We start from the raw sequence: 27261 nt of genomic DNA on the forward strand, positions 1-27261 counted from the left end.
TTCACAGAATAGGAGCACTGCAATTTCATTAAGACTCCATCTGCGTCATGCCTGGGACTTTGTGTCAGTGCTTTTACTGCCCCTTCCCTGGGCCAGCTTTGCACCAGGGAGAAATTAAAACATGCAGTGTGAGGGTGCAGCTCAGCATGCATCTCTGCAGGCAAGGACTTCCAGACAAGTACTCACAGGACATGAAGGACAAGGTGGGTGCAACACAACAAACTGAATAACAGGGGGACAGACTGGGCTCTCCCTTCAGAATCTGTTTCAGAAAGTATGAAAAGCTAATGCCTGTGACTGTAGCTGTGTCAATCTCCATCATCCCAGGGCTACTTTTCATCCCAAATACATAATTTGATTTTCCTACATCATACAAGAAGTAAAAAAAAAAGAAAGTGATAAATGTGGAAGAAAATGATATCTGAAATTGCAAGGACAGAACATCCAGCATTGTGAGATTTGTGAACTGGGAAGAAGCATAAAGTGTTTAAAGACAAGGTTCACAAAGCTTGCTCAGTTTGTGGGTATTTTCCAGGAAGAGAAGCTCTGAATGGGCTGTGTCAACAAAACTGTCCCAAATCCTTATGCCTGCCTTTAAAACTGCATTGAAAAACAAGTCAAAGAAGGTACAGCTGTTAATTCCAGTTAAAGATCCTCAGATCTCTTTAAACCTTGATTGTACCTTGCTTACTTATATGTAAGGTGACACTTAAATGCTGATGTCCATGTAATGCTGAAAATTGATGCAGAGTAGCAGCCAGCCTGGATTTTGAGTTAAATATGCCCATCTGAAAATAATACAAAGAACTAGCTAAATGTTAATACTGATAACAAACATTTTGCCTCCTCAAGGCAGACATGATGTTATAAATGTAAAATTTCCAAGTTTTGTGGGGCGTGGGGGATTCCTTCAAACTGACGCATCCCTTCCCTTGGGCATTGTCAAATCTCAAACTGAACTGGGAAGCTAACACTTCTCTTCCTACACTAGACAGACTCAAAAGAGAGAAGATTCTGCTGGAAACGTCTATGTTAAGCTCTGCCAAGAAAGCATGTTTTCTCAACAAGAAGTGATTGTCTGTATTTTCTTTGTCTCAGACATGTAAACAAATTATTGATTCAACTATTTCACATTCTGGACATGGCACTAATCACGACTTTGACAATGAAACTCCCTCCCACTTTGTAGCTTATAGCTTGAGGAGCCCCATAATAAAACACTTGAGAGCTCATTGAGGGAATTCAGCACAACGAATACCTGGAGGAAAGATTATAATCTGTTTCCTTTCCACAGAGTCAACAAGACTAAAGACTGCCCACTTGATTGTGTCCCTTTCCTCAGGGCGAGTCAGAGACGCAAGTCAGTTACTTGCTTGACAGAAAACACAGGAAGAAAGGAAAAAAAAAAAAAAAAAAAAAAAAAAGGAAAAACACCCTGAATTTGCAGTCTGGATGGGCCCTGCCTGGTGGCAGATGTGGCGGGCTGGTGGTACATGGCATTTCTTTCTGTCTGGCTTTGCATGTGTTCGCCCTAAGTGCCCGGAGTCTGGACCTTTTTCTGAGCAAGCCAAATTACCCTTAACCACATAACCACACGGCCCCATGTGTGACCTCTCCTCCTGGATCTGGAAGGACCCACCCTCTCCGTGAAGGACAGTTAATTGCATCTCCATGATAACTGAGCCCAAAGACTGCAAGTAAGTGGAGGCTATCAATTGTGTTGAAGTATGACTTCTGCTTTTTGTGTTCCAGATTACTATCCACCAAGGATTTCCTAAAGGTCTTGGACTCTAGCCCACATATGCAAAGACAATCTGAAGTGTGAAATGAGATGCTGAGCTGTAGCTCTTGCTATGGCCAATGCAGATTATTTCCACTGAGGAAACCACCTCCTTTCTTAATTGCAGGGAGGTGTTTCACTTGCTCGTTTTACAGCCAGTGTTTGCATCGACAGAGATAGCTGTGAACTCTGAAGTGTAAAGTGAGAATTAAAAAGTTTCCAAGATTGCAAAGAGCACAGTAACTTAATAAAAACTTGTTTAGGAAGCCAAACATAATGTGTGTTGTATTACACCAATCCTAGATCAAGAGCTTAAGACTGAAAACACAGACAGAATTTAAAGTCACAAAAAGCTTCTCAAGTTGAAAATCTTGCTGAAGCAATGATTATTGCTTTATTTTTCCACAGTAAAACTTTTATTTTGAAACTTTTATTTTGGAGAACTATTAACCCTTTCACCTCAAAATGCAAGTAACTTAGACACTAAAAATCTTCAGTTTAAAGTGTGCCATGGCACTTCTGCTTTTCTGCACAGATGTCACATTTCTCCAGCCTATGGTCAGAACTGCAGCTGAATACATGCAAATTCTTTTACTTGTACTATTTTGTATCAGCTAAGTAAAAATTGTTATTCTCAGCTCATAGCGTCTCCAAATAAAAGATCAGCATTTTATCTGAAGAAAATTGAATATGGAAATCAACAGAAAACACCACTTAGTTGCCACCTCAGCCACTATTGAAGACAATTATGCTTGGGCAAGGTTACTTGCAGTAAATATTCTACTTTTCTTCATTATGTCAACAGTGCCTGTCAGTCAGTGTTAGCTGATTTGGAGAACTGAGGTTACTTCTGAGATGCTTACATTAAGAACCTTTGAACTGGGTATGACTGGTGAAATAAAATACTTGTTTTCCAAAGGATGAACATTTACAGCTAAAGTAAGCCTTCCCTCAGTGTCTCTGTCTTTCCACTGCTCCTGGCTGCAGAGGTGTATTTATACCACAACGCTGCTGAACTGCAGACCTTTTCATAGAGCTCCAGCTTTGCTGGCAAGAATTTCAAGCCTATGGGCCAAGACACTGGCCATCCCTTCCTTCCTCTGTGAGTAACCCTGGAGGGGATGCCTCACCCATAAATTCTACACTGACGCAGGACTCAAGATGCCAAGGAACTGCCTACAGTGTCCCTCTATCTTACAGTATGTGATTACTGTCAGCTATTGATGTCGGACTGAGTTTGGGAGTGAATTAAGCATGGTATCACTGGTTTTGTTTCCTTCAAAGCTGGCTTTCTTCATGATCACAGCAAATAAGTGAAAGCATCTGAGTGGCAATAGAGCTGCTGCATGAGGCCTTCCAATTGCAGCATTTCATCAGAGAAAAAGCACAGGGAAGAAGGCAAAGGTTTCCAAACTGACAGGACAGGACAGAGTGTTTGTACACACTTGCGTGCGTGTGTGTTTCTTTAAATTACCAAAACAACAACAAATTGTAACTGCAATTCCCATTCTTATGCTGCCCAGATTTAGGATGGAATTACCATTCCCTCTCCTTGCAGTCATCCCATCAAAAACCCTCACTGAGGGGCATAAAGCATTTTATTGAACACATCCACTCTCCAGGAAGCAGGATCCTGAAAACACACCATGCAAATGAGACCTGGGGTCCACTGAAGGCTGTGGTCAGGACTTCGACCTCCACCTGACTGCTCACTTCCACACTTTACTCTCTGACCACTGTATGCTGCAGGATAGTCTACAGCAGGCACCAGCACCACGGTACATTTAAATCAATCTCATCTGAAGAACGAATGGCTCCACTTGTAGTGTATGTCAAGTGTTAAGAGGTCTGCTTCACAGCCCATAACTTACAACCACTTCAATTCAACCTATTTTCCTAAGAGGACATATGCTGTTTGTAAGGCTACCTTCCTATTCTCCACTAACAACAGTTCCTAAGGTTCTCATTCCACTAACCTTTGCTGCCTTGGCCGACAATTACAAGCAGGAAGGGTGGGATGTACTTAATTTGAAGATTCCCAAGTCCAAATATCCTTGTAGCCAGAATATTTTTTCTAAATAATGCTATCATCAAACATTCTCAAGATCTGCTGTTCTATACCACAGGTTTAAAATACCTTGCTAGATTTGAGCATAACACCAAGGAAACCAGGCAGGAGGCTCAGTAACAGCAATTATGATATCCTCACCACTCATAAATATCTGTTGTCATTTGTAATTTCTATTGCTAAAGCCATCACTACTTAGCATCTTTTTCTAATGTTCCACTCATTAGCCAACACCCATAAATAGAGGTATTTATTTTTAATAGTGCTCCCTGGTAAAAATCCCTTATAAAATTCCACACTTTTCTACACTAACAGTCCCTAGTGCTTTGTTTTACAGAAGTGTTAGGATAGTGCTCTGGGCAATTACTCAACAGTATTGGAGTACAAGAGTTGTTAACCTATGGCTCTGAATCAGCAAAGCTATAAATATATCCTAACACGTTATTTAATTAAAAGAATGGTAAGCTTCCAAACATCTGTGTTTCTTCAGATAACCTTCTACAAATACACCCAAACTGGGACTTTAGAGATGGCTAATGAAAACACCTATCAGGAGTAAAGGACCAAATAGAAATATTCACAACTGTTAGTAATTCTGTCAGGGAGAAAAAGTTTCCTTCAATAAAAAGAAAAAAAAAGTTTTTCTTTCTATGTAGTAATCAGCTATTCCTTATAGGTGCTTTCAGTCCACTCTGAAGCTGTGTGAAATATCTTGTCAAACAAACCTGAGAAAGCACCAATTTGGCTGTGAAGTTCTGTCATTTTCTGTTTTGTAATCTTGTCCCTGGCTAAGCACAAGAAACTGTACAAGATACAGACTTTGTAGCTCTTAAGAGAGTGTAAGAAACACTTTCCAAAAGGCACTGTTTGAGCTCTCATGAACCTCTTTTTCCCTCTTTTATGATTCCTCAGCAACTCAACTGGTTTCAGACTGTAGAGCTGTCCCTCCAGCTGGTGTTTGCCTTATGACAGAGTTGCACATGGATTACAGCTCCCAGCAGTCACTGAGCACTGTTTAAAAAGGATTTAAACAGAGAAGAAAGAAAGAGAAAGCACATGCATGTGCACGACACATGCGTTTCATCAGGAAGGAACACCAAATCAAGTTCTGTTTCACTTACTTACCAATATCTGGGGAAAAAAAAACCACAACAACAACCTACACCAAGAAGCTGGACTCTTTTCCTTCTTTTCACTAGTAGAATATTTCCAGATATGTGCTTTTTTTTTGTTTGTTTTTACTCTGAGATTCTTGGAGATGTATTTAAAAGGCATCTTATGGAATAAAACCTGAAGTTCTGTTTCTGTAAAAAGATCAAGAAGACACTTGTGTGTCCAGCTAGCTGGGCAGCAAAAACAGAGAGCAGCATAAGTGCTGGGGAGTAACAGAAGTGGGGAGTTAGTGTTCTGGGGCAAGAGTCTCATGTTTCTTTTGAGGAAAAAGAAAAGCATTAAGTAAAACAGAAGTACTTTAGCTCTGAAGAGATGCGACACGAAAAATGCAGTGTCTAAATACATTTAAAAAGGAGTGATAACAGACAGTTGGGAGGAAAGAGGAAGGAAAATAGTGGAATGACTAATGATGGTATTGGAAAATGGGTGATTAGATGACCAAAATGCAGAGAATTATGTGTAAGGCTAGGGAGAATAATAAAGTATGAAGACAGTGTATCTCAATAGAGGGGTATAAGTCATCCAGTGCACCAGCACATACTGAAAAGAAACAGGATGGGAGACAAACCTTAGTCCTGCAAAAATACTGTACAGTCTCCAATGACATTGCTGTTAGCAGAAATAAGCTGATACCTAAGCCTTCACTTAAGTAGTTAGGTAATAATGAACTTCCTCTGTAAAGCCCATTTATTTGTAGAAGTATAGGAATGTCACAGTTTAAATGAAATGAGTTCCCAGCTCCCTGCACAAAATTTTCTGAGTCTGTAGCATCAGAAATCATATAAAACTCCCCAAGGCTCACAGCAAATCAATGACAAACTTAACATAAATTTTCAATTTTTAGTAGAAAACAACAAGATAGGTATATTTGAATCTATTAGGTACTTGATATACAAATTGGGGAACCACAGGCTGGAGAGCAGCCCCATGGAAAGGGATCTAGGGGTTGTGGTCTGTGACAAGCTGAATCTGAGCCAGCAGTGCCCTGGCAGCCAGGAGGGCCAGCCCTGTCCTGGGGATATCAGGCACAGCACGGCCAGGAGGGCAACGGAGGGGACTGTCCTGCTCTGCCCTGCACTGGGGCAGCCTCACCTCCAGTGCTAGGGGCAGGTTTGGGTGCCACAGTACAAAAAAGACATTGAGCTGTTAGAGAGTGTCCAAAGGAGAGCCACAAGGATGGTGAAGGGTCTGGAGGAGAAGCCACCTGAGGAGCAGCTGAGGTCACTTGGTCTGTTCAGCCTGGAGGAGACAGAGGGGAGAGCTCACTGCAGTTACACCTTCCTCGTGAGGGGAGGAGGAGAGGCAGGCACTGACCTCTTCATTCTTGTGACCACTGACAGGACCCGAGAGAATGGCCTGAAGCTGAGTTGGGGAGGTTTAGGTTGGATCTCTGGAAAAGGTTCTTCACCCAGAGGGTGGCTGGGCACAGGAACAAGCTTCTCAGGGAAATGGTCACAGCACCAGCCTGGCAGAGCTCAGAAGTGTTTGAAAAATGATCTCAGGCACACGGTGTGACTCTTGGGGTGTCCTGTGCAGAGCCAGGAGTTGGACTTTGGATCCCCTTGTGGGTCCCACCCAACCCAGGATATTCTATGATTCTATTCCACAATCTTAACTGCATCTTTTTGAAAGAGGAAAAAGCCAGGTACTATACAATCCGTATAAGGACTGGATAAAATCACATTTACTGCCTACAAGGTTTCCAGCGTGTCGAATCTTAAGTATGTGTTACTAAAGTCTGCCACCAGGAATGCTCCTGAAGACACCTTGCAACTGCTGAAAATATGCACTGGTTGAAGTTTATAGTAACAGAGTTACCAGTGTAACACTTGCATGATACAGCCAACAAGCCACTACGTCACAACATTTTTTCCACATGAAGAATAAATTTGCAGAATTGGCTAATGAGCTGATAGTGGAGACTGGAGTGCCAGATATTCTCATTTTCTTTGGATCTTCCTTTACTGCGGGAACATGAGAGCTTTATATTTAAAAAATGTGTCAGTACAAATATGTAAGTTTACAGTTGCAGACCATTAATTTGAAACGCTAATGCAAAGAAAGAAGTGCCTAAAATTTCAGAACAGACTTCCATTGATCCACCAAAGAGTGGAAAGTACTAATAAAAATACTGTAAAACATTTAAAGATGGTATCCAAAGAATTTCCAGCAAGAGGACAAGTTCCTTGGGTCTCAGGGCACTGAAAAGCTGTCTTGTTACCCAGACACTGATCTAGGCTTGGTGTGCTTCCTTCAGCTTTTGCATGCAGGTGAAAGTCAGCATTTATGGGGCAGAATCTTAACACATGTAATAAATAGTTTCCCACACATGTTTCTCTAAAACCTTTACAAAGAAATGGTGATTACTACAGCCTGTGTCTGAAAACCTCACCCAGGATCTTCCTGTTCTAGCTGTGCTGCAAATCAGAACCAAAAGAAATCTTCCTGCACAAAATGTTCATAATCCAAGCTATGCTGCACATTACTGGACCAGCTAACAGCATGAAGTCATACTGCTACCATGACAAACAGGCTTTTATATGAGCTAATTTACCCTGTTTCTGCTGCACTGAAGCAGTTCACACTGTTGTGACTTGGTTTTTCTCCTTTGCTCAGCCTAAATCATTAGGTCAAGTTGCATTCCCATTCCCACAGTACAGGAAATGGAGCACAAATAAGTAGAGACACAGTACAAGAAGACAACAACAAACAACAGTGGTCATCAAGCTGCTCAAGAAGTCACAGTACATTACTAGCATGCAGTGATTTTGAAGGCAACAAGGGAGTTTTAGGAGGGATCTGAGGGCACAGAAAGAAGAATCTGCTTTCTTTGCAGCAGCAGCCAGTGGGATGTTTTGTAGAGAGGGCAAAAAAGAAGCAACAAAACAGGATGCTTGTAAGCTGCCTCTCCACAAAGCACCACGTTTTAGGCAAAATAGAAATTAATTTGGGGTATGTGAACAAACCAAAGCAAAACATTGCATGGGACATGAGGAAATGATTTTGTCAGCACGCCTGGAACTTGGTTTTGGAGGGAGCCATCTCTGCATCTATGCCTAAGGCCATGAGAATATTCAAGGCCACTTCATATTCAGCAACATGATACTCAATGGGATGATTTCGGTTCAGGTCCACATGAGGTCTGTCAGGCTCAAGGGCCCTACATATTCTATTCTTTTGAAGAAGCCTAAATGTGAAGCTGAAATACACTCAATTTGACACAAAAACACAGGAAGAGTTTATCAAAAGAGGATATTAGTCCTTTTCACAGTGCTAGGCTTAACTGTACAGCGTTTCTGGAAATGTTTAATAGAACAAAAGTATGTGAAAAAAAGAAAAACAAAAAAGCTGCAGGCACAGCTGATATAAATGTTTGAGTTGCCTTATTTTTTTTTTTTAATAATAATTTTTATATTGCCTAAATCCCTAAAGTCAGAGTCTGGAGTATCCTGGACTCTGTCTGGAGGCTTCCCAAAAATCACTGCTTGTCAACACCCTTTTCACAGAAATGAGCCTGTTTACCTCCACCACTGCTTTTCAAGTCATCTATTCCCAGTAGCATTGCAGTTAAAATTGGTATCCTTACAAAAATGTCTAACCCTTATTCAGGAATTTCCTTATTCAGGAATAATAGCCAAAGTCCAAGTTAAAATAATTTACATCAACATGCTTCAATGCTTTTCTTCAAGGTGCATTTCTCCATAGATAACTATAATTGGTTAGATGGTACTTTTTATGAGAAGATAAAAATATGGTGAGTTGATAGCAATGAAAAAAAGGGAAATGCAAAAAGTTCTAACTGCATATTCATTCACTTTGAGCCCTGATCCAAAGTGAACATTTTCCTGCAGAGGAGCTTGATATAAAGTTCATTTCTGTGCCTTAAGAATCTCCTTATGGCTTTTGGAAGTAACACACAGGTGTGATACCTGTCTGGAGCATGCCAATCTCCTGAGCTGTCTTTGACAGGTTACACAGGAACCCTGAGAAAGCCTCCATATCACCCAGTGTTTGAGGACACTCTAGAGGTTTTGAGGCTTTGCTCTGAAGACAGTGTCCCTGAGTTCTTGGCAGTCAAAAAAAGACATTGAGAGACAACCCAGATTCTGAAGGCTTTAGAGAAAAACATAGTCAGCAGCAAGGGAAAACGTGGAATACAAACCAAGGAGGCACTCACATCCAATGTGCTGAGTTCTTTCTGGCCCTAGCCACCATTGGCATTCATTGGTTGGTGTGTGGAAAAGAAGTTATTGATTACATTCCTCTGACCACTTCAGCAGGCTCTTTCCTCTTTCCATGATAAATAGGACAATACTTGGTAGTCCCAGCCAAAAGCAACAACGACTCCAACCACTTTGTCACATTTCTAAATGGTCCCTCCCAGCTCAAAGTCCTCGTAAGTCGTGAGTTGTCTGCATGCCAATGTACAAAATGGCCATTTGATGAACTCTGGTGTATAATGCTGATCCTTACAAAGGCCACAGCAAGTACACAAGCTGTCACGTACCTGCGCATATGAAGGGTTTTCCCCCAGAAGTTTTTTATCCAATAAGCATGGCCCTAAAACCTGCTTTCTCTGAAAGTATATCCCAGCTGACATGGATGCTGGATGCATATGTTTGCATCCATGGCATTCTCAGTCATAGCAAGCTATGTTATCAAGTGTATCAAAGATACCAGGCATTACTCTGGAGTAGGAAATCCTTCCCAAAGCCGTATTAAAGAATTAAATAAAGTCAATAATTTTTTTCTTTTTTCCCCCTTTTTTTTCCCCTTAATTTTATTCAGCAGTTCAGCCAAAGCAGAATTAATCGAGGTTGCTAATACTAGAAGGCAAAAATCAGAATACTTCTTGTGAGCTTTCCAGCACACAAACTGCCTGTCATCCATCATCAACTCCCTTTGGCTGTTCTTCAAGTGCTCATAAGTCATCACTGCCCTGGATCTCTGTTGAGGTGAAAACCACACCTTCCTGTGTTTTTGTTTTTACTCTTGTGTCCCCCTTGCTCTTGCATTTAATTATGCCACACAGCTATTGAATTATTATAGAGGTGGGTGGCTTACCTATAGGGCTAGTCATGACAACTTTTTGTTTATAACACCTGAGCTATATCACTCCTGGGATTCACTTCAACAGTCAAGATTCATTTTGGCTTTTATTTTAAGCTCGGAACCCATCCAGAAGGCATCTAACAAATGTGCAAAGATAATACCAATAAGCACCTTGGGGAGGAGACAGAGAAAGGAAGGTCAGGAATAACACCTAAATACTACCTTGGATACTCATCTGCAAGCCCTTTCAGCCAACTATGTGCAGGATAAAAGACTGTGGTAATTTTATAGGATTAGCACTACAGAAGAATTGTTTTGAGTGAGGAGCAAATGTCACAATGTGTGATCAGTAGTGACACTGCAGTATAAGGGGTCCCAATAGGCTTTGTTGCATAGCTATAAAAACAGTGGACAGAGCAAACTTGGCCCTATCTGAGCTTTTCCTAAAACCTTACATTTCCTCTGTTTCCAATTCCACCTTCATAACACACTTTTTAATCCCCACCAACACATGGAAACAAAAACTTGGATCAGGAGGAAAATGCTGCCAAAAATTAGAGGTTTGGAAATTTAAAACTGTTATCTGAGGAAAAACTAGCAGTAGCCAATTACTTTAGTCAGAAGTCTTTGTTATTGTAAAGAAGCTTTAATATATGACTTTGCTTCCAAAATCAGAAGATAAAGGTATAGTATTTTATCAGTCGAACAGAATTAAAAGTAAGAGCAAAAGCAATTAAAATCCTAGTTACTCAATATAGAAATTTTTAAAACTAAGGTCTGCAACCACTAGCTTGCTAAAAGACGTAGGGAATTATAAACATGAACTTGTCACAGACCACTGTAAAAAAAAACCAAAACCAGGCAGGTGTCCTTCTTAAACCATATTTTTTGTTTCCATTATTGTTATTCCACCTTTCCCCTTACAAAGCGTGACTGCAAAGTAGTACCCGTTCAGCAATTTGGAGGAAGTAAAAAAAAGTAAGAGTGCTCTCCAAAATTACAGAACAGTGTTCCAAAAAGGAAATTTGATTAAAAAACCCATTTCTGTGCAGCAGCAGAGTGATCTGTTTCGAATTTCAATGGCTATCTGTAGCACTGGGGTTTCTGTGTCACTGCATACAGAAAACGTGATGAGGAATGGTGCTCTTACTCTACTCCTAACCACAAGCTGGTAGATAAATTCTGAAGTCACAAGGCAGCCGAGAGCTCTACAAAGACTATTAAAATGTACTGGCAAAGCTGGAAGGAAGAAATTCAAATGAGGCCAGGTTAGAGGTTTCAAAGGGATGAGTGACTGATCCTGTTTCATGTTATGCCAGACAATGCTAATAGTTTAAACACTAGCTCTGTCAAACAAGAAATAGGTGTATTATTGTCTGTGAATTATTAAAATTGACTTCACCTACTCACCTTTAGAATTTTCCAACTGAAAGGGAAAAAAAAAGAAACCAAGAAAAAAAGTCTCACAAGAGAAGCATGCACTCTTAATCTATTACTAATGTCTTCTTGAATCCTGTTAATATTTTTCATATTGTCTGCTTTGGTGAGCTCAGAGACTATATGTGAGGAATGAGCAAGAATTCCAGCTGATCTGAGGCATAAAGCTCTTAAAGTTTAAGTCTCTCCTGCCCTGCAGATAATTACTGTCTCCTCTTTCACAATCCAACTGGGACATCAGACGATTTGGGGAACATCCAAGATGGGCATGAAGAACCATTTCCTGGTTCATGACAAATACTGTAGATGTTTTTGACATAAGGATAATTCTCAGGTTTTATTCAGCAACGACACTTCTCCTCCCCTGCCCCCTCCCCTCATTTTTAAAAAGTTGTTTATATCTACAAGGCTCAATGTCCCTTGGTATTCAACCATACAAGCTCTTCTTGAACACAAGGGAAATATCAAGGATACTAAAAAACAATTAACAGTGCAAAAGGTTTTTAAGTTCTGACACGATACAAATCATTGCTATGAGTTTTTTCTGTAATACAGATATGAGACAAGAAGATATGAAAGGTTATCCTCAACACCACTCAACCAGCACTCCTCAACATCATCATCATCATAGGGCAGCAATGAAGTTCATGAAGCTGTTAATTCACAAATGATGACTCTAAAGGTGATAGAGGGGAAAGGTGAAGGTTTAGTCTTTTAAACAGCCACTTCCAAACTTCCACCTCCTTTCCACAGTTTTCCCTTTTGAGAGGAATTGCAAATGGTGAAGGACAGGGATAAGTCTGAACAAAAACACTTTGTTGACTTTTGGGGAAGATAGGAGGCCTCTAGGGCTAAATTAAAAAGAGTCTTGACTCCCCTAGAAAAGTATCTTTCTCGCCTCCAAATTAGGCTTTTCTTAGAAAACTGAAGGGACAATTTGAATTTTTTTTTTTTTTCTAGCAGAATGTTTTTTGACTTTTTCTCCCAGAGGTGAAGTTAAAACATCCCACATTTTCTAGGGGAATAAACTTCAGATAACTAAAGAAATAAAAGAAATTGATAGATGTCTACTGTAATTTTTGGACTGTGAAACCTGAAAAATCATGAAATGAAGGCTTTTGGAGACAAAGCCCCGCACCCTCCTCATTCCTAAGAACTTGCTATGCCTTTCTGCCTTTCTCCAAACCTGGTCCAAATGGCTCTTTCACACTGCCCCGGACTGTGCCTCAAAGGGAACAACTGCACTCACTCTCATAACATCTCCAGCAACACCAAAGTAACAATGATAAATATTTTGCAAGAGGTGGCACAGGGTTTTGAGAAACAGTGGCTTGAAATACAATCTTTAAAGAAGAAAACTATTAAGTGCCATGGCATACCCAAGCTGGAGAGACCTATTTCCCCAGCAAACCCCTGACTGGAGGAGTCCATGCTGAAAAGGCTGATGTCAAAGCCTCTGCTACCCAAACCCAGCAGAAACTGCTATTGCCAACACTACAACCATCTCACGGCTCCTCAAATGAAACACATGAACATTCTGGGGCTGTCATCTTCCTTTGTACGCCCACTCACTCATAAAGTAAAATACAAACAGCTGAAGGCAAGCAAGCTCTGGCTAAGGCTGGAGAAATTAGACATGAGACTAGCCCTTAATTCCAGATTTGCTGAAGTAAACCTTACCTCTATCTCATATCCTCTGTATTCAAAAGCCATTTTTATTTTCATATAAATCATGTCATTTACTATTCTCTGCTGCCATTCTAAAACCCTTGCAAGGGTCGAATTGGCACAGCACACTCAAAAGAAAAGGTTACAATGATGTGGGAAATGCAGTCAAAATGAGAACAGTGTTGTTAACATATTGCTTGACTTTTAAAAACCCATTGTAGAATAAAATAAACGGCATCTGAAGGAGAGTCAGATCTTCAGACACTTTTAATTCTGAACAGTGTGTAAGTGACCTCAAGCACCTCTGACACCAAGGTCTTCAGAAAACCATGGTGGGAACAAATTTGTGCTGAGCCACTCTCACTGGAAACTCCAACGTGTCTGAAGCACAATTTGGCTCTTTCAAATGTCTGATCTCTCATAGAAAATGGGGAATAGGCTGTAGGTGGTGGAGACTGCTGGCAGAAGGGAACACTTTGCAGTTGTGACAAATGTGTCTTGGTGCTGCCTGAGCCTGGACTTCTGTCATGGCTTTTGCCTGCTCCAGGCTCTCTCCCACCCTCATGCCTTCCCTTCAGAGGCTTTGCATTTCCCACCACATCTGCTGAAGTGTTTGTACGGGACAGGCCCAGGACAGGCAGTGATAAGAAAACAAGGGTCCAGATGAGGGTGAGACAACAGAGAGATAACAAGGGGGAGGAGGAGGCCAAATGGCAGGCCAAGAGAACGAGGAGGGAAGGGGATAAGAGGTGAGATAAAAAGAGACTTTCTGTGCATGAATAAACATGAATAGGTGAAGAGGTGGCAGTAAGACACCCCAGTGCCAGGAAGGCACAGATTGGAGCAGTTGATTAAAACTATACACTGCATGAACTTGTAGAATTCCTTCTGCCTATAAAGCTACCCTAAGAGAACCTGACTAAAGAAAGTGTCTTGAGCTATTTCAGCATCTCTGCTCCCAGGCACTGTACAATGGGGCAGGCAAATGAGAATAATCAGCTGGCACGTCTTGAGCTCCCGCAATGTTTGCGCTGAATTCCCAATTCCCATTGCAGATAAATTGTTCTCCTTCATATTAAGATGCAGCAATGCACGTAAGGACACTCTTGGCTACTAGTATGGAAACTGTCCCTATTAACTATTCATGCCCTTGAAGTGAAGCCCTTGCTTGGATGCCTGGCTGAATCAAGTAGTGTCTAATTAAGGAGGTAGACAGCCTTCTATCCTCCTTTACCTCTCCCTCAGCCTTAATCCTCCAGTCACCTAAGTTTAATTTAAAAATCTGTTTTCAGGAGTTGAGTCCAGATCTGTCACATCCAAGATTGCCACTAATTGCTATGTGTCAACAGCATTTAGAAAAATGAGTAATGAATCAAAATCACCAACCCTTCTGCCTGGATGACAGCTTTATCTTTGCACACCAGCTTTTCAATGGGGTTGCAATCTCTTTACCCACCCAGAATGGAAAATTGCATTGCCCAAAATCAGTCAGAGATTTCTCCAGCCAGTCTGAACACTTCCAAAGAAAAACTACTTGTCTCGCAGATGAACATACGGTGTAACACCCAAGGTGCAAAAGCACTCCAACCTAGACCCCAGGAGGTAAGGACGCTCTCTTCCTCTGGCTAGTGCTGTCAGATGGTTGTGGCATTAGGGGATGGGAAAGCAGACTCACAGAGCCCCAGGAAGATCAGTGAAGATGTGAAGGTCAGAGATGACACATGGCTGATTTCAAAACCTCAGGAATGACAGCAAGGAAAGAGGTGGTGAAGGAGGAAGGGCAACAGAGGCAGCTGTAGAAGTTGCCAGAGAAATGTTTTGTTTGAGGCACAGCAGAGGAGGAGCAGGATGACGCAAAGAGAAGCAACTGAGTAAAGCACAGCGTATGAGCAGTGGTGTCCAGAGGGATTCCTTTACTGGCTATGCCAGTCTAACACTGATGTAATGAGCTCACTATGAAGCAAAAAGTCAGAATTTGTGTGGGAGGGCTGGAGGGACAGACACATACTAGGTATCTGCTCCCACTTAAAGGAGGTAAGCTAGGGCTCCTGCTAAGAGTCTGTTAAGAGGATTAACAAGACACAGAGCAAGACTGGACATGAGGCAGCTGAAGCTTCTCCAGTTTGGTGACATACTGAGGGGAAAACTTGATAGCAATAATGATCTTCGCTTCTTCTAAGGAAGAATCATGATGAACACAACCAGGATGAAATAAAAAAGTGGAAAGCTACCTGCTCAAGGACGGTTGCATCCCCTAGGAATGACAGCAGAACACAATGCCATCAGGCTCTCCCCCAACTTTGCCACTGCTTATAATGATATCCCTCGAGCTGTGCAGTCTGTCTGCTCTGCCATACACATTTCAGAGGCAGAAATGCAGTGATGCTGTTTTTGTACAAATCCTTTTTCATATGCTTGCTGAGAAATATTTAAAATATGTTAAGTGCCTCTTAGATGCGACAGAGACAAGTTACTACTAATCATCATTTTACTTGGCTGAATTTGAGGTGTATATTTTCAGAGACACCTCTGAAATGCCTGATATGTAAGGCCTTAACGAAAACAAACAAACAATCTGCTGCAGGTTTTATTAGCTGGAGGGACAAATAAAAGGAAGAGGATGGCAAAGCAATGCAGAGATGATGCTGAGATTAAAGTAAGGAACAATATTAACATTTTGCCTGAGACAAAAGCAAAGTCAGCTTGGAGGAGAATTCAGGACAGCAGAGGCAATAGTTTTCAGATGCTGATAAACATTTTCAGAACAAGGAGGAAAGAAAATAGATAAGAGAAGACTGCCAGTTTTATGACAGTTCACAACTTCTTTACCTGACTGCTAAAGGAAAATAGAACAGGAAAATAATCTGAAGATTATTCTTCCTTGAATGCTCCCATTTCATATTCATGAGTATTAATTAAGGCCACATATTGACATTGATGAGTAAAAAGATCCTTGAGGAAGGGAAGCACATGTTTCCTCATGCAGATATCTGAACAGTTTACAGTCACAGGCAGCTCTGAACTTAAGAGTAGGAAATGAAGCTTGTATGAAAACTAAAGTGGAAGTGTGGGGCATTCAGGGGTTTGTGATCATGGTTTCATTAGACTCAAAATGCTCTTTAGGGCAGGAACACTTAGAGGAGTTCAGAAATGTTTTTGACTTTAAGAAAGCTGACTTTGGGAGAATGTGATATGCCCCAAGGAATTTTTACTGGAATCCTATGAAACATGGGAAACACAGAGCTGAATTTTTAAAAAACATCTGAAGAGACTGAAATTTAAAGCCGTCCTGCTTAATTCCGAGGAGGAAAAAGGGTAACTGAGGCCAAACACAGTTAAGCAAAAATGCAAAATTTAGTATAAGTGACACACATAAGACTTGAGAGGTCGTATATATATCACATATACATATATTCATATATATATATATTTCATTTATATCAGTGCTAGAAAGAACTGGGAGAAAAATTGCTTAAGGCATATAACAAAAGGAAGAAGCTAGCAAGTTAACATGCCCTTTTTGCTTTGAAGAAGAATAATAAGAGGGCAGATGACTTCTTAAATATTAGCATCACATTGCGACAGAGTTTCCAGGCTTGCTTAAAGGAAGGAAATTTGCATTGATGATGTATGCTTATCCTCAGAGTTACAGCCATGCCAGCCCATAACAAATGTGATGCATGGATTCAACCTGCAGCTCCTACACCAGGCAAGCTGTAGGACAACTGCAGAAACAGTGGGAGAAAACGGGAAGAATTTGCTGTAACACATGCAGAATATTAGATTCAGAGAAAAACCAACATCTACACATGGTTGAAAGGCTTCTTTTATTTTCCCCTTTCAAACAGTGACATAAACTACTAACTGAGAGATATATACATCTAAGTTCTGTGACAAGACAGACCAGTGAGACCTGGAGTTAATCTTCACTGTTGCAGGAAAATGCAATGAAATGAAGCAAGCTCCTATGAAACTGTTAGCTTAATATCTGCCATGCAAAAATAATAGAAGCACTTTAACTCAAACACCTTAATGGGCAAAATTTAATTAGAAGAAATTGTGCAATTCTTGGGGGAAAAGTCATGCATTCAAAATTAATAGTAATTCTCCTGCTGAAAGATAAGAAAATTAAAGACAGACCCTGTAAAACTCTGTAAAAGTTACTCAACTTCTGGGGTTGAGAGACCTGAAGCTTATGACATTATGTGCTGCAGGGCTGCTTGTTTCCAACTCACCAAGGCAGTTAATTGAATTTCAGTTTTAACTTTTGAAAAAAAAAATTAAAATTATTTTAACATTATTTTTGTGAATGCCAAATAGATTCTTTAAATCCAAGTATACACTAAGTTGCCTACATACAATATGAGCATTCTGATTGTAAGTAGAAACAGCTAGTGAGATAATTTCTGAAGTACCTACATTTCACAGGTGAGTAAACTGTACTGGAAAGTGATCTTTACATGCCTAGAGCAGAAGGTGAATATAAAGCATGAATTTTCTAGCCATGTGCTTAATGAGCTTGCAAAATAAGTGAAAGCATCTTTTGCAGTGTATTAAGTTCGGTATAGAAAGCAAACTTGCCATGAAGCTCCTGTGAAAACTGTTGATTTTAAGAAAGCACCAAACAATTTTTTTTTTCCCTAATCCTTGCAGCAGGTTAGTCTCCAAAAACATTTTAAAAAGGGTCAGAAAATATACTGATAGGAATTCGATAAAGGCTGAAAGAAATGATACTGATAGGTTTGCATTTGGCAAGACACAAGGAAGGAAGGAGAGAGACAGGCATTAGAAGCATTAGCAGGAACAATTCCCAAGGCCAGTAAATATCAAGGGGCCCCACAGCAGTCAAAAGCAGAGTGAAGAGATTTAGAGCCAAGGCATTCAAAGGGTCTACTTAGTTTGACCAGAAGACTGTCTCACATTTCAAGGTTTCTTCTTCAGTACAGCTAAGCTTTTCAATGGGAGGCCTTGACCCCAGGGATCACTAACTGAAGAAAACAAATGTGTTTTCAAATGAATGTATTGGCACTGTCAGAAATGACTGTACACAAGATTAAATTATGTTTATTTTCAATTTCCAGAATACCATGTTAAATTTTAGAGAGACAGACAGACAGAAATGTTTCCAAATAAGACATGAGAATCTGAGCATCAGATTTTCTGTGTCAGCTGTGATTCAACAGCAGAATTCCTGTTAACTGAAGTGGCTAAGCCTCCTCCCAAAATGTCAACCTGAGGCTTTCTTGCCTTCAGCAGTATTGGTACAAGTGGCAGCAGGAGACACTCGCTGTCAGTCCGTTTTAGTTGTTTCATGGCTGTTCCTTGCATTCATGTGATGGACTGGGTTTTGTTCTAGCATTTTGAATTGCGCAGATGTGATTCACTGAATGAAACAAACAGTAGTTTGCCTGCCTTTGACAAGGAATGGAAATCAAATTAGAATTTTTAAAACAGGAGAAACTGATTCTGGGTATACATCCTGAGATGATCTAAAAAGGAAACTGATTGCAGGAAGAGGATGTCACATCTCTTCATAGAGGAGTTCCCTCATAGTTCCTCTGCCTGCTCCTTAAGACAAAAGTACTTCATTTTGTGCTTCTACCTTGATCATGCCTGAGAAGCTTCACAGCCTTCCTAGGTTCCACAAGAACCAAGTCAGGACTGCATTAAAAGCAAGGGAAGATGGGGGTACAGGAAGATAGAGACGGAGCCCTCATTCAAGGGAAGGCGGCCTATGAGGAACCAGGTAATTTCAAATAAACATCAGACATCTATTGTGGTTATACACGGTCCTATTTCAAGCCCACATTCCACTCTGTATTTGAATTCCTCCCTATTCTCATGTATGGAGCCACTAGAATATTCCTGAGGGATGTGTGCTTATGGACTGTCCCAAAACAGTAAGTATAATGAACTGAATTTAAAATCCAGAAACTGTATTCCCAGAGGGAGACCAATACAGACGGAGAGGAGGAAGACCATGGGCAGCACTGTTTCAGCAGAAAATATCCAAGCACGTGAATAAGGTGAAACTACAGCAAGGACTACCAAAGATCTACGTACTAATCATGAATTTTGAGGAGTGAACATGTACTTCTTAGTAAGAGGTATGACAAAGCAGGAAAGTGGGTCTCACAAAGCACAGACTTGTTGGGTCAAGTGTCCTTTTCCTGTTTGGCAAGTCCTTTTGTCTCTGTCCTCCTTATCAACCTGACACCTTACCACAGCACAGAATGACAGACAGCTCTTAATGACTTCCTAGCATTTGATTCTGTACACAGGTCCAGCCCTTTTTAAGTCTCTGTTCCTCTCTGAATTTCAGTTTTAGAACCCATGCCCACTTGCAAAGATGCAGCCCCCCACTCCCACCCTGCAATCTGTGTCGACAACACAAAGGTGCTCTTGTCACCCCCTTGCTTGAATCACACAGCTCTTCTGAATGGACACACTGAGAGATGATGCTGTGTCAGCAGCCACTGGGGCTGATGTCACTTTCCCCAGGAGAGGAAAAATCCTCTCCTGGGAAAACCCACTGCCACAGAGCACAATTGGGGCTAGTGTTCCCTGTGTCCAGAAACCAGGCTTCATCCTGTGCCATCTCTGTGCACTGCCACCATCCCACCTGACCTGGAAATACTGCTGGTTTTTTTCCCTCCCCCAGAGGGAAATGCTCATTAGGTGACTGGAACACAGGGGTTAGGGACTTGGTTCTGCCAGCAGCATGTGCTGGCTTAGCACCCCTGGTAGATTTCACTGAGGCATTCCTGGGAGTAAAGATGTATTCTGCAAATGAGCATTTGCTGAGTGGGACCCTGCAAAGCACACGAGCACGTCTAAACCAGCATTTTGTAGCACTCACAAAGAGAAGCTGGAGTGGAAACACTACCATGAAACACAGAAGGTGGTGCTTTATAATCCAGCTCATCAGTGCCCACCTTCTTCTGCTTTCCCTCCTTGCATCTGGATGAGAGACGACCATACTCCCACTCACAAGGAGCTGTTCCATGCTTCGTCTTGTTTCCCATGTGATGTTTTAGCCCCCTCAGTCCCTCCTGTCCCACTCTGGAGGGTGACCAAAGAGGAGTGGTGTCTCTGTGAGAGGGCCACCCGCTCCTCCCGCCCGCTCCTTGTTTCTTCCCGGGTAGCTGGCTGCGAGGGGCCAACAAGCAGGCTAATTTAGAGCTCTAAAACCTGGCAGCGGGAGCGCAATTAAGCCGTTTTCACAGACTGCTGGCCAAATGCAGCGATTTATTGGCTGAGTGATTGGATTATTCATTTGCAAAGCTCAGAGAGGGCATTTTCTTACCACTTCAGTCGGCCTGTAGTACTTGTGATTGACTGTCACATGAATCTTGCCGGTCTCCTTGCACCGTCCCACTTCATTTTCATTCTTCCCTTCCCACCTGTAAAGAAGATAAACATTTAATCAACCCATAATTACTTTAGTGCTCTGATCTTACCAACATTTGGCCTGCTTTCATTTACTTGAGGCTGGTGTCAATTCTCCCTGCAGGACAGTATAAACTCATTAGCTAAAGGAACAAAGGGAGAGTTTAGACTTGAATAGAGTAACAATGGCTTTTGAAGTCTCTTTGTTTTGGTTTTTGATTCAGTGGAAGGTCTAAAACGCAGGACTTCCAAATTAAACACATAATGCGAAGGGAAAATAAAGTGCCCTGATTTCAGAATGTCTCATGTATCTGCAAATAAATATGACAGTGAGGTTTTTAATTTGTGGATTGGTTCAAAGCTGTTTTCTTAAAATATTTTTAATTCTTGCATTTTAGCCAATACTTTCAGGAACTCTTTAATCTGTTAATTTTATAGATGTGAAGCTCTGCTTGAATAGCATTAAGCCGCATAATTTAATTTGCGCTTAACTAGAAAAAACAAAACAAAAACAATTCTTGGGTTTTCAGTCCTACCTCGACACGGCATTCCACATACACCTATTGTAAACTCTTCTTGCTACCTATGAGCTGAAAACCAGCTCCCTCCATCCAAATTAGTTTCATATGTGTTGAACAGCTTGCAATTTGCTGTAATTTATGTGATCTGGTTGCGCTGTGAAGTATTTTCTTAGAGACTGTCCTGGTTTCAGGAGCAGCAGAAGAGGAATGGTTTAGTGGGTGACTCTGTCTTAGGGGAGGTCAGGCTGCAGCCTGGGAGCCTGGGGATGATGCTCCCACTCCAAATAAATGCTTCAGATGGCACGTGTAGGAACGTACATCGGTGCATCAAACTTCACCCACTGAATATACAAAATCCAGAGTTATGGTTGAAATTCTATCCTCTCTTTGCTTTTTAGTATATACCATGGGGCTCTGAACCAGCTTGGCTTAAAAATGTGATGATGAAATCCGCTAGGGTTTTTTTATGTTTAAGTAAAATCTGTATGAATTAAATTCATACACTCTGATTTAGACCATTTAGCCTCAGTCACCAGAAAGGAAAGAAAAGCACCCCTAGCCTCCCACTTAGTAATTTTTCTCCCAGCTCTTGGGATTTTGTCACAGATATGATTTCTCCTAGTTCCCCTGCCCCCTCAAGCTCCTAGAAGAATTTAATTCTTTGACAATCTCAGCCTTCATTTTTTGAGTTTCTAGCCCTGAGGGCTAAGGAGAAAAGTCTGAAAATGTGACCTCTGTGTACCCATGAAGGCTTAAACACTGAAAGGGAAAAGGAAATACCAAATATGCATTATTTCAAGTTTTTAAATCTCACAAGTTTTTAAGCACAACTCATGACTTTTCAATGACTAGCAAAGTCTGTAGGATGCTTGATACTGGGAACATTTCACATTGAAATAATTTCCTACAGATAATAGTGACAGTGAAGTCAGCTGTTAATGGGCACGCCGTGATGCTAAAGATGATTTATAATTTAAATTTTCTTCCTTTTTTTTTTTTTCTTTTTTTCAGTTGCTCTGTTGTGAGCCTAAACTGCAAAGTTTTCATTCAGAAGCCAAAACTAACATTAGTCCCTCCCTTTAAAGGGCAGAGGGTAAAAATGTGCAGGACTCAAATGAGCTTAATAGAAAACTAACCATCACCAGTAAAACAACAGGAAGCGCTTAGATGAGGAGACGTCAGCTGTTGTTGGAGGTCACTGAGCAGAGAACCCCATTTAACACCCAAAAGGATCCAGAAGGCTCAGCCCAGCCAGTAAAGACTCACTTAATGTCGCTATCAAAGTTATATAACAATAGAAATAGCTTAAGAAGAAATCTCCACCCGTTTTGTTCAGCCCAGCAATGTGAAAAGTTCACAAGGAGGAAAAAAAAAAAAAAAGTGCTTCTCATTGTGAACAAAGTAACATTTGATAGCTGCACTTCTAATTACTGCTGGCACCTTGGCAGTCACAGCTGGGATCACCATACAGCTGATAAAAGTGACTGTGAGGGGACCAGTCTGACACCAGGACCACGACATCCGTTTTGCCAACCAACTCCCCCTCCCCTCTCCCTCAAACCACAAGGCAAGAGAAAAAAAACCCCAACCAAAACCATCCTCAATTTATAGTCAAATTGCAGTCGAAATTGTTAACTGGAAAATGCCATGCCAAATTATCCTGAAGCACAAGCATGATGGAAGGGGCAGGGGGAACCCTGTTGTTTTGCTGTGGTTTCAGCTAGCTCCAGCCACAAAGACTACCCAGCTCTCTGCTCTGAAGGGCAGGTGCCCACACAGGCACGAAAACAGCCTTGTGTAAGTTGGGGGAAACACAAAGGATCCCTGGATGGAGAAAAATTGGTTCCTCAGGGCTGGGCTAAATTTATAGAGGATGGGAGTGGATTCCCCCCAAGCCCAGCTAGTGCCAAAACCCAGAGCTCCCAGCAGGCACCTGCTGGCCTGGTGCAGGCTTTGCATAAAATACTGCTCCTGTGGACAAGGAGCCTCTGCAGAGAGGCCACTGCCTGCCCCATGCTGTGTGCGCAGCTTCACCCTCCCACTGAAACAAGGGATGGGTCTCAGCTGATGGCCTCAGGCATGTGCCAGCATGTTCTGCTCCTGGAGAAGGATGGGAGAGCCCATGGAACTGCTCCTGACAAAGCAGGTTTGATGCACTTTGCACCTACACTTGAGTGTTGAGTGCCTGGCTGCTGGAATGGGTGCTTTAGGATCGCTCGGGGCGATAGTCAATGGTCAGTCCTGGTGGATTCCGCTGCTACCAGTGACCTCACAATATCCCATAAAACTAAGATTCAAATGCATGAGCAGGTTTACTTGCTTGAAAAGTTTTTCACATCAAGAGCTTTTAAATTCTGGATTTACAGTGGGATGGATTGCATTTAATTTAAGGCTAATTTAATATCTATTATCATTAACATATCACTATTGTTACAATACTCATTATTAGTGTTGATGAATGCTTCTTTGGCTTTTTTATTTTTGAGTTTCCAATTAGTTTTTATTTCCTGTAACTATTGAATCAGAGAGCAAGCTTCAAGCAATGAAAACTCTCGCAGGTATAGAAGATTTTATGAGGGTGAAAAGCTGGGGTACCCACCTGGTGGGGTGTGAGGTGGGCAGGGAAGGAAATAGGGGGGCCAGGATAATTGAGGAGGGATGGGAATAGCACTGCAATGGACCAAATGGTCCAGCTGTAATTTAGGAGGAAACAGGTCAAAGTACATATATTCTTGGGATGGGGAAGAAATCAAATAAAAATGAAAATTTTCACAGAAGCAGAGATAAACTAAAGATGTATAAGCATTTCATCTCCTTGCTTGATCTTTACATAGGACCAAAACCCATAGCATTTAAAAAAAATTCAAAACCACTAGAGGCTACAGCTGCTCAGCTTCTAAACGAAAAATAAAACTATCATGATCACCTTTATAATGAAATAAATGCCAATTGAAAATATTTTCGCATTTGAACTGAACAGTAAATAAATAAAAATAAAATTGTTTGAGGATTTTGCCTTTCCTCCACAGCTAATATGATAGACCATTTGTGCAGATTTCTCAGATCTGTGGCTTCATTTCTGCTACACACAAAATTAAGCCAAAGCACTTCATTCTGTCCTGGCACACTATAAACAGCAAAACTGACACCATATAACAGATCATTAATATCTTTTGCAAGTAATCTTTTGCAGAGGAACTTTGAATATGGTTCCATTGCGACCAACTCAACCACCAACCTTGCCAGCAGCTCTGATACTTCAAAGTAGTTGTAGATACAAGGATTGCTTAACCATGACCTTGTGCTTAAATCAAAAGCATGCTACCAGAAAGGAATGTATTAATTTTTTTTTTCAAAAGCTCTGATGAATCAGGTATTCAATGCTTCTTTTTTTTTACTAGTCCAATTGTCCAAGCATTGTCAACCTCAGATTTTAAAATTTTACTTGCAACTCCTCATACCATTACAAGACGATGAAAAGAATACATGCTAGGCTCCCTTTTTTTTTTTTTTTTTTTTTCTTTCCAGTTCATTGGAAAGCTTTTGAAGCTCTGTCCCTGTACTCCAATTTGTGAAAGTTGGTGTTGGGAAGAAAATGTTTTCTTAAAGAATACTAATGCTTCCGTGAAAGTCAAGGCATTATGGAAAGAAAAGATTTAGTTTCAAGTAAGTTCCATTAGTGTCAGCCTGATACAAAATTATATTAATATTAGCTAAAAGAGAGGCTTTTAGATTTTCAGAATGGTTTGTTTCTCTTTTTCAGAATGGCTTAAAAAATTCTAACATGGCTTAAAAAATTCTAACATAAGTTATTATTTCTTAAAGTAGAGGTTAGGAAAAAACCAAAGAAGTCCAGCTGATCTGAAATCAGGTATTTTTCTAAATTGTATTTGTGACAAATAATTTAATTTCAGGGGTGGGATATGTGGAATTTCCCATGAAATACTATATTTCATTCTTACCTAGTCGTTCTATTGGAGAAACTCTCATGCCTCTTATGTAGTCAGATTATTAGGCTATTATAATCTCCAAGCCCTAATTTCAATTCTGAAACAATTTTTGTGTCTGCCTGCAGATAAAATCTTGTACCAATAAGAAAGTAATGAGGGCCTGCTCAGCTAAAAGAATTAATTCTTCTGTTGAGGTGGGTGAAATGCCCCTGAAATATATACTCTGTTTTGAGAATGTTGACAAAACTGGTGCAGTCCTAAGTGAGGACTATTTTTTGTGGAGGTTCACCCTGGCCATCATTCTTCACTGACATGGCTGGGTTCCTTTCAACCTCCTCCCTTCAAAATGCCTCCAGTTGCTGTATGAGATTCTGTTCTCTTCATCTGAAAACTCATTTTCTTTTCTTTTTTAAATACAACACACAACACTGGCCAGCCAGCAATTTTTGGTGGGCAAAAGCCAGATCTGGAAATAGCAGCTGTTTTACTGATGATTACTGATGGCTCCTCCTCCACGTCCCACATGCTTTCCATTCTTACAGCAATCCTTCAAATCTCATGTGTTTCTGTAACCCAGCCTTCCATTTTAAGATAAAAAGAAAAAAACAAACAAACAAAAAACCCTCAGCAAACAAGCCAGAAAAACTCTTCTCCCTTGGTTCAATCTCAGTTCAACCTTCACTGCCACTGAGGAGGCCACAGGAATTCACCTCAGGAGACCTTATAGCTTATCTGAAAACTTCCCTGCATTAGGCTGATCTTTTATAAGACCAACTAGCATGTTAGTTAAGATAAAATTTGTATGTAGAACCAAACGACTAGAGTAAAATTTTCTTTTTTTTTTTTCTGAATTAATTCTGATCCTGGAAACAATGAATATTTCTGTAACAAACATGCATGCATTTTTTTATTAATAAAAACCACAATAAATCTTTCTGCAGCTTGAACTTTTTTTTTCTTTTCTTTTCTTTTCCTTTTTTTTTTTTTTTTTTCCCTTAGTTTCCACATTTGCAGACAGGAGTCTTTGTAGCAGTCTGCAAGGAACTCTGAGTTCTGCAGTGGTTTCAGGCTATCTTTGCAATCCTGTTCTCATTTAATAAGATTAATGGCAGAAAATTAGTCAAGACAAGCGTTTGCCTGTTTCGTTTACCCTGCTGTAGTTCAAATTATAGGCGGGAAGTGTTTCCCCCAAGTACTACTTAATTAGTAATGGGCAGAAGGGAAAGTAAAAGAAAAAAAATGTAATCCTTACAGGGGAAAAATATTTGTAGCTCTGAGGCTTTCCTGTTAGTACAAAGGACTGAATTTGAATATTCAGAGGACTATATAAATATAATTTGAAATTTCTCCCTTGAAAAAGAAATGTAAGAGGAAAAAAGCCATGCAAGGTAGATAAACTTCCATGAACACTTCACAGTCCATTTCAGAGAGAGAATCAGTCTTATTGCAGCTGTAGATTTCATTAGTTACAAAAATGTAGTAAAGTTTCTCTCTCTCTTGTTTTGGCTAGAGGACGTAGTCCTGACATGTGCTAATGACTGGCTAGGACAGAATATTATGTTATGTTCTTGGAAAGACTTTTTAGGCTGTCCTGGATTTTCAGCTGTATAAGTTAATGTGAATTGCTAGGAAGACAAAAACCCTAAAAAATAATATCATTATTTTTAGTTGGTTGATGAGGCAGCCAGGATCCCTTTTTTCCTGTTCTTTACTGCAGTATCATGATATGACAGTGGAAATTTTACATTTGCAACTTCCCCTGACAAAGCACAAAGTAGGGATAGTTAAGAGCCCCTGCACATGTGCCCAGTTTTCTCAGATGTGGTACGAGCTCTGCCAACTTTTGTTTGCCATGACATCTATCCTGGACATTTACTCTATCATTTCATCAATTTTGAAAGGCGAGGTTGTACAGCAGTACTGAGAAGCTGTTCTATTGCTTATAGTCGTGGAAAAGGCTTCTGGAAATCTCCTAGGTAAGTTTTTGATGTTGAAAAATTTCAGAATACCTGAAATCCTGCAAAAAAACCCCAGAAACCTCAGATAATTCAGCCAAACTTTGAGGAACAGTAATAGGAAGAAAGCAGCCATCCTTGTGGTAACTTGTTTAGCCATTACACTCTGTTGCACTGGTTCTTAGGTGCCTCATAAATTGTGAAGTAACAGATAAATGGGACTCACCAGTGGGGTCTCACAATGCTAAAAGGGAGGATTTTTCTGCCA

At 40.7% G+C, this 27261-nt stretch overlaps 1 protein-coding gene across 2 annotated transcripts in view; it reads right to left on the reverse strand.

Annotated features, from left to right (window-relative positions):
• GMDS (GDP-mannose 4,6-dehydratase) overlaps positions 1-27261 on the reverse strand; it is a 405745-nt gene that overhangs the window by 52900 nt on the left and 325584 nt on the right. For both annotated transcript variants that reach the window (XM_066325722.1, XM_066325731.1), the window contains exon 9: positions 20485-20581. In XM_066325722.1, the coding sequence (XP_066181819.1) occupies positions 20485-20581 (97 nt within the window). The remainder of the gene's footprint in view (positions 1-20484; positions 20582-27261) is intronic.

Source organism: Sylvia atricapilla, chromosome 1 (genome assembly GCF_009819655.1).
Source record: "Sylvia atricapilla isolate bSylAtr1 chromosome 1, bSylAtr1.pri, whole genome shotgun sequence".
NCBI classification, from domain to species: domain Eukaryota; kingdom Metazoa; phylum Chordata; class Aves; order Passeriformes; family Sylviidae; genus Sylvia; species Sylvia atricapilla.